Source organism: Phoenix dactylifera, unplaced genomic scaffold (assembly GCF_009389715.1).
Source record: "Phoenix dactylifera cultivar Barhee BC4 unplaced genomic scaffold, palm_55x_up_171113_PBpolish2nd_filt_p 000526F, whole genome shotgun sequence".
Classification (NCBI taxonomy): Eukaryota; Viridiplantae; Streptophyta; class Magnoliopsida; order Arecales; family Arecaceae; genus Phoenix; species Phoenix dactylifera.
Window position 1 is genome coordinate 769 of NW_024067936.1, and position 15,625 is coordinate 16,393.

At 39.0% G+C, this 15,625-nt stretch overlaps 1 protein-coding gene across 1 annotated transcript; it reads left to right on the forward strand.

The window, feature by feature from the left end:
- The first annotated feature begins 11,549 nt into the window (after positions 1-11,549).
- LOC103716240 (extensin-2-like) lies at positions 11,550-15,387 on the forward strand. Its single transcript, XM_026808153.2, has 3 exons — positions 11,550-12,465; positions 13,300-14,906; positions 15,017-15,387. The coding sequence occupies exons 1-2, from the start codon at positions 11,664-11,666 to the stop codon at positions 14,865-14,867; spliced, it is 2,370 nt and encodes a 789-aa protein (XP_026663954.2). The 5' UTR covers positions 11,550-11,663; the 3' UTR covers positions 14,868-14,906; positions 15,017-15,387.
- The last annotated feature ends 238 nt before the right edge of the window (positions 15,388-15,625 follow it).

The following is a 15,625-nucleotide window of genomic DNA, read 5'->3' on the forward strand; positions in this document are numbered from 1 at the left end:
GAAGATGGCACTGACCAAGAGTTGAACTGAGAACCTTTGGTCACAAAGAAGTGTTTCCAGTGGGGAAAGGACCAGTTCACAAAATTTGGGAGGCATGTAAACAAGATAGTTTTCATGTATCAAAAGAAAGGTCTATGTTAGAAGCTTTCATGGTTCCTTGGTGCTTTCTGCCTATAGAAGGGATTAAAAGGAAATCAGAATTGCCAAGCTGTCAACACAATGCTATCCAGATTATTGCTCTTAATTTGTCTTCAGCTACTAAATTTGCAAATTAATGAAAGGAGGGAATCTGGCATGCTCTTAGAAATGCGCTGTGTAGAAATCTTGCTTGTTTCTTTTTTTTGCCCTTTCAATAGCAAATATTGCAAATTGTCCATGGTGAGAATTCATTTTAGTTTTGTTGGGCAAATGGTGCATAATTTTAGTTTTGTTCTGGTTTACAAGGTATTTAAGTTGCCAATTTCTAAACATAAACACTGCACACCCCAAGATGATCAGGGCCCGAGCCTCAGGGGCAGTACGAGATCTCCAGCTTAGCGCCAGACCCTTGACATTCTCCTGATTCCGGTGCTGTTGGCTCTCTTGGATTGGGCTATCTCCCAATCCATGGAGCCTTACAGACTCTGCCAAGCGAATCAACCGGCTGGTTGGGTGGCAATCCATGGAGCAACCATGTCCAGGAGCATCATTTTGTTTGGAGCAAACATTTCAAAATCAAAGATGATATGGGTGAAGACGATGAGATCATCCTATTTAGTTGCATCATGATGTTCCTACATGCAGTGATCTTAAATCACTCTCACTCTTTTGAATCATCGTCCCAACCCAGTGATGGATCCGTGAGGAGGTCGGATATCAAAGATCATCTTCTGGCAGTGATCTTGGGCCAAAATTTGAGAACAAAAATGCCCCCCAGTCCAGCAAGAAAAAAAGTATATATCAATATACTGTTATATTATCAGTATATTATATTATATTATATCAATATTATATATTATATAATTATATTTATGATTTATATTATATTATAAATATATTATTAATCATATTATTATTCAATGACAATTTTAAATTATAGTTGAAATATATTATTGTACTTTATATTATATAATGAAATTATTTAATATACTACTTCTATTTGTCTTATTTTTTAATCAAAATAAATATTTATATTAAAGAGTTTATTTAAGTATAAATAAAAATATTAATTCTATAATAATAATTAATATATGTTTATAGATTAATAATATATAGAACTAATAAATATATTTTTATGGAATACATTAGGGGTAGTTTTAATATTATATGGGTCAGTGATCATAGATTCCTAAGGAATATTAATCAAGTTACTCATGGATATCCGAGAATATGTAATTACTAGAACATAGCATTCCAAACGTAATAATCTTAAATCATGAGAGATCATATTATCCGAGATAAAGTTAGCAGTAATCTAAGATTACCTATTCGGGTCACCAAACACCACCTTAGAGTATCTTTTTCTGAAAAGCCTGCCTTATTTTCATATATGTAAACAAACATATAATCTTTATCGAAAATATATTTTGCATTAAAAATGCATTTCAAGATTTTTTATTTTTTATTTTGGCAAAATGATTTAGATCCCAATAAAAATTTATACTAGGTTTAAGTATGAGATGGTCAATAGTTTAAATAAATGTGCTACTAGATATTTGAAATAAGTATATCCGATGTTCAATGGATATGTGAGTAAATACATATATCTTGTTCCTCATGGTCTAAGGACAAAATTAATTTTAGAAAATCCTAAATATATACCTCGCTCTATGAAAATGTTTTTATAAAATCAATGGTTTAGTGGGTTTTATGCAAAATTCAGTTACATGAACAATTATTTTTTAAATTAATCTAGACGATCGCTGTGATCTACCTTAGTTGATGCAAAAATGTTAATAATGAACAAAGAAATACACAAGTTAGTAGTTGAATGTTTATCTGCATACAAGTTCACGCATGCGTAGAGTTGTGCTTGGCGGTGATCAGGTATAAAAATACATTAAATTAAGAAATAGATAATTTCTCTAAAGATGAAAATAAAGTACTCTTTTTGGCCAAACCTACTTGAAACAAACAGAAGGAAAAATCCCTTGAGAGGGCCCTGGACCCCAGAAGGAAAAATCCCTTGAGAGGGCCCTGGTCCCCAGGTTGTATCTTTCGCATGAAAGGATGATTTATTTTATATTTTTTTTACGATGTGCACCATTAGATTGCACACATAGCCGCCATAAGATCTATACAGACAAATGAAAGAGAGCGTTCAAAGTGCTTTAAGATCTATGCGAGATATGATCCAATAATTGATGTCGTAAAAGAAGAACCAATTATTCTTTCCGTATAAAAGATACAACCAAACCCTAGACACCCGACCCTCCCTAAGCCACCTCGAGGTGGCGCCTCAAAGACAACGTGAGGAATGGAGCATTTATGGCTTGATTGGGGTTAATTCCAATCTGGTACTTTGCCCTTGAAGGTGGCGGAGGGAACAGGCCTGCTTGATGCTTCTCGGCATCTAAAGAATGCCAAAGGAAACTTGCATGAATCAAAGCTTTACGTACCTCATGGATTCGACCATGATTGCCATACCATTGATTACCATCTCTACAAATTATCTGCAAAGCTTTCCCAAAGATTAATAAGTAATCTTCATAAATGTCTGGACTCCAGAGGTATAAAAGCGTAATAGAACAAAGTTGGGTTTTTTGAATGCACAAAACGAAATGGCTTTTGAAGAAGGCAATGCCAGAATCTTGGCTTTCTTTTAAACCAATCGATTAAAGCTGACAACTCTAGTTTTAATTAGACTTTAGAGCCATGGTGACATACTTTAAAGCGTGCTGATCTTTTGGTCGTAACCATCAAGACTCAAAAGCACAAGCATAGAGGATGAGGGCAGATTAATTTTTACACTTAAATTACTTAAACTTGAGCTAGCAACATAATGCCTCTCTCTTGTATATGTTTCTATCTAGGTTGCGACCTAGCACCATAGACACAGCTATGAGGCATCCTTTCTTTTCTTATCAAGAAATTAGCTAGATATGAGGAAAGTGTGCAACCAATCTTATTGCTAATCTACCTACTTACTCTATGTAACATCAAAGCCTAAGTCCTACACCATTGAGGTCCCCATCACTTTTTATGCCTCCAAAACTTTGTGTATATGTGTGTGTGAGTGTGTGTGTGAGTGAGACGCTATGCACATCCCTTCCAAAAAAACCTAAGTTTCTTCTAGTAAATATCCTTCATATTTGCTACAAATGCATACAATTTTGAAAGAAAACAATCCACAAGAGTCTTCAGTTTCATAAGAGTCTTCAGTTCTTATACCAAATTTATCCAGAGATGGTTAATTACAAAGTTGCGATGTAATATGCCATTGGAGCTACAAAGTAGGCTAAAAAATTTATCTGAAACACTTTGAAATCATAGGGAATATATGATACTTCCATGTACTCCATCTTGTTTCTAGTATATTTATATGTCGTAAACAAAAGCTACATATATACACACAAACACATATATGTCCTACAATTATCATGTATTTTTGTGTACATACGTTTAATTTATTCTCTTTTGATAGAAAGCCAAAATTATTTGCCTAATAGATATCAGAGAAATGCCAAATAAAGCAAAAAAAATACATGTACCTTTTGCTCTTCACGGCAAGATCATCCACGTAGCACTCGACCACTCTGTGGAGTAGATCATAAAATTTAACATGCATAACTCGTTGGTATGTGGCTCCATATTTTTGAGCCCGATCGGCTTGATTTTGTAGCAATAAATCGCCTTCGAACAACTAATTCAAAACTTCAATAACTTTAGGTTTTGGTTAATTCACCTAATTCAAGATCTAATCTAGTCTGCTTCTTCACAAACACTTTCATCCTATGTTAGTATTGTTACGGCCTATGAGAGGGTGAGACAGTGGTTTTACTCAATTTAAGGACTCGTTTGGTTAACGGGAAGCATTTTCCCTCATGGAAATATGATTCCTAAGAAGAAGATTTCTAGGAAGAAAATGCCTGGGAATGTATTTTTGGCATATTTGGTTAAACATTGAAAGTGACAGATTTCCAGAGTGCTTATGTTTGGTTGACCATCCACTTTCTTGGAAAAGTTATGTGTAACTCCTATTATACCCTTAATAAAAATTAGGTCTTTAATACCTCTTTAATGCTGAAGGGCATTTTGGAAAAAAATAAAGATAGAGTGATTCCCACCTCATGGGAAAGTTACTTTCCAATGAAATGTGGGAATTATATTCTCATGGAAATACAACTTTTCCATCTTTCTTCTTTGAAAACTCAAGTACTTTCGTTGACCGCACTTTTTACTCTTTTTTTCTTGCGAACCAAACGAGCCCTAAGGTTTATATTCTTTGCTCCTTGATTACTAGAAAATTATTCTCAAGTAGATTTCTGCAAAATTCCCGCACGTTACGAGGGAATCACATTTATTAGCAACTAATCTAAACCTTTAATTAACCTGATCCAAAATTCAAAATCCAGTCCTCAAACCTATTTCAACCTATCCAGATTCGGAGCAAACCCAAAAGGGGGTGACATGGTGGTCCCTTATTCAAAAGGCGACTCAAATTGCATATGATTCAAGGTCCTTGTTCATGCAAACTTTAGCACCGGACAGGTGATAAAGCAGTGCAGAATACCAAGGCATCCCACATGAATAGGAAAGGAAAAAAGAAGAAAGGACAACAATCTCCCTTGAAAGGAGAGAAAGGGCTAAAGAAAATAGGACATGGTTTCTAAAGACAAAGCAAAGATCAAAGCAGTCAACAAGGATTCTAAAAATTCACCAGGTGCGTTAACCAATGCAGAAGAGGTTATTAAACAATAAGGGATTTCATTCATCAAAAGGAGCAATGTCACTATATGAGCACTAGCTGCTATATATTTTATAAGATCATGTACTGTTACTAGGCATCAATGGAGCACCCCTTCTCAGTGACCTGATTTTTATAGAAGATGATAGAAAGCTTGGCAGATGATTGAGAGGTGGAGGCCATGAATGCATTTTGTTTACAGTGGCAGTATTTCTTATTGGAAGTTGGGAGCTTGGAACGGCGCCCTACTAATTTAGACCGTTTGAGATAGGAACAACCGCAGGCGCATTGATAACTGCAAAGTATTGGAGAAACAAGATAGGTTTTTGGACAATGGCATGAGTATAAATAACAATTTTAATGAACTTATGATCTTAATTAACAAGTTAGTCCAATAGTTGACAAATTATGATAAAAGGTCACAAGGAATGCATAAAGAAAGAAGATGATTGACATAAAGAGATGAAAGGGTAAAAGAATGACTTTGCTTTTTCTTATTATTTTTTAAGAAGTAGGGGTGCATCCTAACTTGCATATTCATGTAGATTAGCAGCCATGTATTCTTCTATTGTACTAGAAGCTATCAGCTTTGAACTGAGGCTTGCCAGTTAATTAAGGGCATGTTGGAAACTCTCTATTGGATCCTATATGCTACCAGGATTGATGTTTTAGATTTTATAAATTCATATCTATTGAGATAATGGAGTTGAGATGTTCAGATATATATATCCTATCAGGATTGCTTGGCACTAGACTTGCTTATCAGGCAGGCTAGATTGGGTTTGGGATGGGCTCAGCCTTAGGTATAATCAAAATTACCTAGGTCTGAGTTATGCCTGGACCGACCTTTCGGCTTACTTCCTAGGCCTGAGCTTGGTAGCTTCAAGCTTCAGACCAAGCTTTAGACTTTTTCGTATGAAAGTCCACCACCTCAATCAACCACCCAAATCATTTGTTTTCCCTTAATATCAAGTCCACTCTTGATCCCCACTTTCAGTTTGCGGCAACGGTGATGAAATCCGACCTCAGCCCGATGCAACCTCAGCCATGTAAGATTGAGAGAGAGGAGTCGAGGTTGCTTTCCCACTTAAGGATGCAAATGAGCCAAGCAGCTCGCGAGCTACTCGAGCTCGACTCATTTTCAAGCCCGAGTCGACTCGACTGTTACTGAGCTTGACTTGAGCTTGAGTTGCTCCAATAGTTTTCCAAGTCGAGCTTGAGTAGCAAAATAGTCAGCCCGAAAGCTTGCGAGCCTAGTCAAGTATTTTTATTTTATTAATATTATATTTTATTTATAATATATTATCAATTTAATAGCTTAAAAATATAATATGATGTCATATTTTGTTTTAATCATATTTTTAAATATGACCAAAGCTTGAACTCGACTCATTTTTTTTTCTTGATTGAGTCGATTTTCGGATCCGAGTATTTTGAATCGAGTCAAATTCGAGCTTCTAGCTATTCTGGCTCGGCTTGGCTCAATTGCATCCTTACTCCTGACTGGCCGTTGAACCCATCCAACCCTTTCAAGGTAAAAATCCCCAGGCTCTTCGATCTAATCTCAGCCTAATGGCGAAAGGATTGATGAAGGCAAAGAAGCTGGAGGCCACAGTGTCCCCATTGTTGAGGAATACCGAGTTCCATCCACAAGGAAGCCCTTCTTCCTTATCACTGATGCCAAGCCCTTCTTTCTCGTCGCCGGCAATGAGCCCTTCTCCTATCGCCGGCGTTGAGCACTTCTCCCCTTCTCCCCAAGGGAATTCCATATCAAAATCCTAAAGCCCAGCTCGGATTCTCACTGGCCAATGCCAAGCCCTAGGGGCCCTGCAACGGCGTCCATGTTGGCAACGGTGTCGGCGTTGGAAAAGAGAAGATTGAATCGTAGAGAGTTCTACAAGCATGAATTGGATCTAGAGCTCAGCTTCAGGATCACTTTCTAGTTCAGGATGGTGGCAGTGGGTGGTTGCCAGTTGTTTGTCTCTGATCCGGGACATAGGGATGATGATGAGGGATGGAATGGCCTTCTAGGCCAAACATTTATTCAAAGAAGCTAATGGGGCGGCCAACTGGGTGGCTGCCTATGCGGCTCACCACTCAGGGTACACCCTCTGGTCAGGAGAGGGAGAGCTGCCACAGGCACTCCGTGAGTTAGTGTTTTTTAATTTTATTGGGTGTATTCGTACACGTATTGTATGAAGAATCCGTTTCAGCAAAAAAAAAAAAAAAGAATACAAGGCGAGAGGAGAAGACAGACTGGCCTAGGCCATGGGCTATGGGTAGACTCAAATTTAAAGTCTACCTCGACCTAGTTATCCGAGCTTAAAGATCTGGTTTAGATCTGTTGCCACTGGATCCGGACTGAGGTCAAAGCGTAGCTCAAACAACATTGTGGTCGGCTGGAGACGAGAGCTGGACAAGTTGGTTAAGGTGTCGGGCGCTGGTCTTCTCTAGGGATAGCCTACAAGAAGTCTGCTTAATTTTTTCAAATTTTGTGTTCGCTTTCATGCACTCTAGTTTCTAACTGGCACCTATTCATGAAACCTATTCGTGAATTCCAAATTTTTCCAGCTGTCTAACTGGCACCTTTTGTGTTCGCTTCCATGCACTCCAGTTTCTTACTCTAATGCAACAAATGGAAGCTTCATATATAGGAACCCCAAGGAAAGAAGGCCGTCTCCACCCTATGTTTTTTTTCAAATTATTAAGTGTTAGCATAATTTTAGAAATCACATAACAATCTGCATAATCTATAATATTTTTTTTATTAGCGTGATTCTATATCAACCTATATTATTTTTTTTATGAGCGTGATCTTATTAGAGTGATTTTAAGGATCACATAACAACTTGTATCAGTCGGTAATATGTTCCATTATTAATGTGATTCTATATTAGGCTATATTGTTTTTCTTGTATGAAATCTATGTACAAGTATATATGATTTCGGAGATGTACCGAATATGATGAAACAGAGAAATAAAATTATTTTTTTCTCTTTTTTATCTTATTTTCTTCTTCTTCCGCAAATATTTCAACATCAAGAAAGCTTCTTCCCAAGCCGTTGCCGGCGGACGGCCAACTCCATTGAATTTGAGGCAATGCTCCATGCTGAAGGCCTCAGTCTGCCATCCGATTTTCAAATGACCTAGATATATACCCTCTAAATTTCTCCAAATTATTACCATCACCAAGTAAAAAGTTGACACCTCTATATCAAGCATTTGTCCGTAAAACTTCAGTCCAAGCAGAGGAAGAGAGAGCCCAAAAATTTGAATTCAAGTTCTAATAATTTTTGGATATGTTTATAGTGCACATTTCCTGTTCTTGAAATTTTTGCAAAGTGGTTCCATCGGTTGTTCACCCACTATGTGAGGTTGTTACTTTTCATAATGAAATTTTTAAAGAGAGCAACCGGTGGAATAACCACCTCAAATTTCACTAAAATGAAATGGTAGCACAAAAAAGAAGGAGACGGAGAAAGATGTTTTTTTTTTTTTTTGGTTCTACGTACAAAGAACATGAATACACAGGAAAATGGGCTTTTGATATGAATACAAGAAAATTTTAGTTTTCATACAAAATACCTTATCTTTAGCTCTATTTAATGAACCTTTCTGCACCTACATAGAAATTAGAACTATTGTTCATTCTGAGTCTAAGTAGAAATATTGATGTTTCACTCAAAAAATGGACGATATTGATGTAAAATACATAAATAAACAAATAAATATTAAGGGAGCTAGAGACTAATACAAAGCAAGATGTAAACCATAAATTAAAAGAGTCAACTTTTTTTTTTTTAGTACAACGGCGGCTTACACATGACGGATGTGGGTGCAGCCAACAAAATCAGAAAAAGAGGAGATGGTGCAAAGAATTAGGCACAGAAACGTAGTTTTTCTAGATAAAACTTTTGAAGTAGTGAGCTGCGAAGGAGGCAACCTAGTCAGCAATACCGTTCGCCTCTCTATAGATATGTATAGCCAGATAGGAGCTACACTTGCCCAAAAATCTGCGGATGTCATGGAGCAGCGGCTTTCTATCATCAGTGCATATCCGACTCCGGACCCACTCGATCACCGTCGCTGAGTCTTTTTGAAGAAAAGAGTCAACTTTTGGTGGGACTTTCCTAGCAATGCTGAGATGTTCTTCATCGTAACGATGAGAGATGCACCTATTTGGTTGGTTGAGTGTTCTAAACTTAGCTATATATGAGGAGATTCACATATAGTTTGATCATATGCAAGTTTGCTTTTAAAGTTTTACGTTCGAATCATGTACTAAAAAAAAAAGAGTTTTATGTTTGAATCAAAAAAAAGGTTTTATGTTCATAAAGGCAAGTTCTTGAAGCTGTTTGTAGCTATTCATCTGCTAATCAAGTCTCAAACAACCACAGTGCATGAGCACTCTCCGTTTTCTTGTTTGCTATGATAGTGTTTCAAGCTTCACAAGCCTTCTCGGCTATTTCACCCGGTTTCTGGGTATAGTAGGAGCCATGTCTCTCAAGAAGAACCGGCGGGTCGGCCCATACATTTTGCGGATAAATCAAAAATAAATACATCTATGGAAATCAGAAATTAAAAAAAAAATCTGTCCACAGCCTACTCTTTACGCTCATATCATAGTAATGTTGTAATTGCAAGAAAAAAAAAAGAAGAAGAAGAGAACGAATCCTCGGGTCAACTGTAGATTGCTCAGGATGATTGCAGAAAACACATCTGTTTACTCTATTTTTGTGATTATCATTGCCACAATCAGATGTTTCTTAAAATTTTGGAACATTCCATAGACATATTTACAGCCAACTGCTATAAGATGGTTTGATCAAATTTTCAAAAGATAGATCTATTCTAGGGTCCCTATGAACAAGACCCACCAATAGTTTCATCATTTATTGAAAAGACCACTGATAAAGGTCACTACCGGAATGAGAAATGAGCCACCAAATGATGATGACAAATGGGAAAGTGAAGGTTGAAGCTATCTATATAAATTATATAACAAAAGATGATATGCATATGAAAAAAGTTCAAACGGTAAACCCATGTGAAATTGTTGAGTTTTAAGCTGGTGTGGTCCCTTCTAAACATCCTAATTAATCTTATATACTAGCAAGTGGACCCACCTAAATTCAGCTACTTTGGTGGTCAAGTTGCTGCCAAGATTTTTATCCAAATCAGTACTCTCTGACTCTCCAAAAGATCGAAGAATTTCAAAAAGTTGTATAATATTATAAATTGTGCCCCATATGATTGGGTCGGTAGCATGTTCCATGGCTTGGTCCATAATTTCTTGAGCAAAGATATTTAAGTTTAGCTGGGGTGGTTAGGGTGTGGTGATGCGGAATGGTATTTGAGTGATCATCGAAGGATTGAAGGATCTAATTTGGGATTCTATTAATTAATTTGTCTTGTTAGACTTTGTGGCCTCCACTGAGTTGGGTACACTGAGGGGGGCTAGATGAATGGTGTAAATAGGAAATTTTCTTAGAGCTTTTAGGGATAGATGATAGATGATAGATGATAGACTTCGAGATGGTCCCAATTTTGTTAAGCTACAATCAATCCATATATATATATATATATATTCAAATAAGCAGTTTTATGCAATCTAAGTAATATGACAAGAATGACATTAGAGAATATCATAAAACATTTTCAGCTGATATTATATTCGTTATTAAAGAATATCTGGGAAGATTTTGATCTTCCCTTATAATGAATATGGTATCAACTGAAAATCTTTCCTGATGCTCTCTAATGATGGACTAACATATGCTTCTAGCTTTATGGTCAAGTGGGCACAGAGGATATGATTAAAGGATATCCTGCATTTTGATATCGACCCTCCAAGGATTTCAACTCTTTATCTCCACATAATATTGTACAATATCGGATTATAAATTCTTAAAATCAATAAAAAATATTAAAAAAAATGACAGTGAAAGAAGTAATTAATGTCATGAAAAATAGAAAAATATCTATTTCATGCCATTCGCTTTGCAGCAAAGAGTTATTCATTGTCAATATCTTAAAAACACAATAGTAAATATTTATGCCATCAATCTTTCAAATCTTCAATTTTAGGCTCGTCGATTAATTAGATTTTGATGGCATCTCTAACCTTTTTTTTCCCTTTTTATTTGTTTATTAATTGATCTTTTAATAAAATTGTTCAAGTGATTTCTTTTACCTGTAAATTAAAATGTAAAACTAAAATAATGTTGCCGAATATTAAAATCTGAATAGGTGAAGTACTATTTTTTTATATGTAAATATAAGGAAGATTTTAAAAGCTACATTACCTTGAAATATTGTAATTTAACCTCCATGGGCCTCGAGAAGAGTAACCATAAAGCTGATTCCTAGGCCGGCATAAAACCAAGGCTAGTCTATTTTCCTTTATAAAACATCTTCTGGGAAGAGTGATCAGAAAAAGATTTAGGGCCAAAGAACCTAATGTCCTATGGAATGGAGGACTCATTAATTCATGTAACAAAGAAAAGCAAACCCGGCCCACACTCGACACAAGATGCCCAAGATTAAAGCCCAAGATAATTATCAAATTCAAATCCCAAGTCGATAATTTGGTGCTATCAGAATATGTCCAAATGAACTTCCCCTATAAATAGTCTGCCTTTGGCCAGCCATTGAGGCATTCGCCAACCATTCTCCCTCCCTACTTTCTACAAACTCCCTCCCCTCCCCCTTGCCGGGGCCTTTAAAGATTTCTGGTGTCTACAACTCCAGCAGAGGCAGCGAACCCTCAGGTGGTTCATGAAACCAGGAATCGAGGACCCTCTAAGGGGTCACATATGGCCTACCCTTGTGGTGGCCATCGCCATTCTCATGGTGAGTGACAATGTAGCCCTCGTCTCCGGTGAACCACCATACGTTTATGCCTCTCCACCGGCTCCATCGATGTTGCCTCCCCTGCCATATTTATACAAGTCGCCGCCGCCGCCACCATACCATTACAAGTCTCCACCTCCACCATTTCCGTCACTGCCACCACCTTACTACTATAAGTCACCACCTCCTCCCTCACCATCTCCGACGCCACCCTACTACTACAAATCACCGCCACCTCCATCTCCTTCTCTGCCTCCACCATACTACTACAAGTCTCCACCTCCTCCTTCACCGTCACCACCACGACCTTACTATTATAAGTCACCGCCACCTCCTTCTCCCTCGCCTCCACCACCTTATTATTACAAGTCTCCACCGCCACCTTCTTCTTCTCCCCTCCCACCATACTACTACAAGTCCCCTCCTCCTCCTTCTCCCTCACATCCAACGCCTTACTATTATAAGTCTCCACCACCACCGGCGAAATCTCGGCTGCCACCCTACTACTATAAGTCACCACCACCACCGGCTAAGTCTCCCCCTCCGCCATACTACTACGTGTCTCCACCACCACCAGTAAAGTTTCCTCCTTCACCATACTACTATAAATCTCCGCCGCCACCTTACCACCGTGGGCTTGTCGTTAAGGTGGTCGGAAAGGTCTATTGCTACAAATGCTACAATTGGGAACACCCAATGGAGTCATACCGCAAGAAGCTCTTGAAAGGTAAATTCGAAATGAGTGCTGTTAAAAAAAAAGATCATCTGATTTTTTCATTTCAATAATTTCTTAACGGTGGTTATTTGTATGACTAAAGAGATAAGGAATTTCCTTCTTCATTTTATTTTTTAAATTTTATTTTTAAATAAACCATGGATAATGGCAACAAAATATTGGGCTTCTTCCTTAAAGATTGTTAAACTATCTTTAGTTTTGAACTCAATTATCTATCCTCAGTTGTGAGAGAGAGACTTTTTGGAAGTCACAGTACCGAGCTGACCCAGCAATCTGCAGCTTAGCTGAGTTCTCTTGTTGGCTGCCTAATTCCTAGCTTCAGATGGAAATTTTTGTTTATATATACAAATTACATTGTTTGTTCTATTTATAAGACACTGTGCACCCTGTTGTAATCAATACTGCAGTGTTTCTATGGTAGCGTTCTAAAAATCCAATCAAAGCAGATCGATGTCACATTGCCCATCTTTTTTTTGTGATGAAATTAAGGGAGGGCTTGATTAATTATCAAAATCAGACCTAATTAATCAACCTAGTGTCTATTAATATATTATCACTAAATCAGATATATGCATCTTTTCAACATATATACATGTGGACTCTTTTCAAAAAAGATACTGTTAAAAAAAAAAAAAGTTCACACAAAGCATCTAATAAGGCACTAACTATTATCCAACCAAAGCCTCACCTTTTTTAATCTTTTGAGCTCGATTCCGTCCCGCCCATACAATCACTACTAGAATTTTTCTCACTCATTTAGATTAGTCTACACATTAAAATACTAACCTTCTTTTATTTGTTTATTTTTGGTCAAAACATAAGCAGGCGCCGTGGTCAAGGTGACGTGCACGGCCGGCGACAAGGGGTTCGTGTCATTCGGCCAAACAAGCAGCCATGGTGTCTACGGCGTCGCTGTTGAAGGCTTCCCCTACTGGAAGCATGGATTCAAGGCCTGCAAGGTTGAGCTCCACGCTGCACCCATGGACTCCACTTGCACCATGCCAACCAGCCTCAACATGGGCGACAAGTTGAAGGTTCACTCCACCTCCCATGACGAGGTGGTCCTCAAGGCCAAGCCATTGGCTTTCGCTCCCATGAAGCCTTCCAAGGAGTGCAAAAAGCACCACCACAACAAGCCACCAAGCCCTGTCTGCAAGCCTCCATCCTCACCATCCCCACCCATTTACTTCTACAATTCGCCACCCCCACCGTACTACTATGCGTCGCCACCTCCACCATCATATTACTACAAGTCTCCACCGCCTCCGGTGAAGACGTTGCCGCCATACTATTACAAGTCTCCACCACCACCAGTGAAGTCTCAACGACCTCCTTACTACTACAAGTCCCCTCCTCCACCTCTGAAGTTACCACCAGCTCCCTACTACTACAAATCCCCGCCCCCACCAGTGAAGTCTCCACTGCCACCATACTATTACAAGTCTCCACCCCCACCAGTGAAGTCGCCTCTACCACCATATTACTACAAGTCTCCACCACCTTATTACTACAAGTCCCCCCCCCCACCATCACCAACTCCTTCCCCTTACTACTACAAGTCGCCACCTCCTCCTGTGAAGACACCATCTCCTTACTACTACAAGTCTCCACCACCACCATCGCCAATTCCTCCTCCTCCATACTATTATACTTCTCCACCACCACCCTCATATTCTCCCCATCCTCCCTACTTCTACAGTTCACCACCTCCTCCTAAGAAGTCGCGACCACCTTCTTACTATTACAAGTCTCCACCACCACCCTCTCCATCTCCACCCCCTACATACTACTACCAATCTCCACCACCACCCTCTCCTTCTCCTCCTCATCCATACTACTACAAGTCCCCACCTCCTCCTGTAAAGTTTCCATTACCTCCCTATTACTACAAGTCTCCACCACCTCCATCCCCATCCCAACCTGCTCCCTACTACTACAAGTCCCCACCACCACCATCCCCTTCTCCACCACCTCCCTACCACTACATGTCCCCACCTCCACCAGTGAAGTCTCCTCCGTACTACTACAATTCCCCACCACCTCCATCCCCATCTCCTCCAGCTCCTTATTACTACAAGTCTCCACCACCTCCCTCACCATCTCCTCCATCTCCTTACTATTACAAGTCTCCACCACCACCCTCGCCATCTCTTCCTCCTCCCTACTACTACAAGCTACCACCTCCTCCATTCCCATCTCCTCCTCCCCGCTACTACTACAAGTCACCACCTCCACCATCACCATCTCCTACACCTCCGTACTTCTACAAGTCCCCACCCCCACCATCCATGTCTCCCCAACCTCCCTACTACTACCAGTCCCCTCCTCCCCCAGCACCATCAAAACCTCCTTCCTACCTCTACTCCTCCCCGCCACCACCAATCCATTTCTAAGCACAAACCCATCAATGGCCTCTTCCCTTCTTCACCCAAGTAAGTTTTTTCACTCACATTACAATTTATTAGTTTCTAATTAAATTTAACATTACACTGAATGCTTCATTAATTTATATCCCCTGCTATTTTACGACTTTGTTTTGCAGGTTCTAGGTCCAGTGATATATGCGAGAGTCTTTCATGTTCCTCTAATAATCTCCTGCACAGTGCAAAGATCAGAACTCCTTCACTTTATGATGCAAATCCTGGGGCTTTGTTGGCGACCTTCTTTCATATTATGGTATTGGCTAGTTTTGTTACCAGTAGAGAGTTTGAGCAAAGGTCTTCAAGTAGAAGCAAGAGAAGAAGGTAGAAGTAATAGTTTGGGTGGTTATTGTTTCCACCTTTTAGCGTCTCCTTGGCAATGGACGTATTCTTGTATTTGTTGTATGTATAGCTCTATTTGTTTGGTCTACTGTTTCCCAGGCTACTAAAGCTTTTGCTACTGGAAAATAAATAAAGACCTTTCCTTGTCTCCTCTTGCTTTGTCGCTCCCAGCCCGCTCTCCCACTCCCAGGCTTTTTTGCACTTTATAGTACCTTAATCTTTGGAAGAGAGACTAGAAAAAGAATTAAAGGAGAAGAAACATCCATGAAGCTGCTTGCAACCAACTCCAGCTTTGCACCTGCATTATCTCAACTATCGATTCGATGCGAGTCTTGCATACGGAAATATGATCATGGAGCCACAGTTAAAAGCATCCAGGCAGGAAAAGA

Excerpts from the sequence above, each read along its gene's own strand:
- LOC103716240 (XM_026808153.2), top strand. The coding sequence starts at position 11,664 with ATGAAACCAGGAATCGAGGACCCTCTAAGGGGTCACATATGGCCTACC. Across the intron at positions 12,466-13,299 it reads CCGCAAGAAGCTCTTGAAAG|GCGCCGTGGTCAAGGTGACG; the intron begins GTAAATTCGAAA and ends AAACATAAGCAG.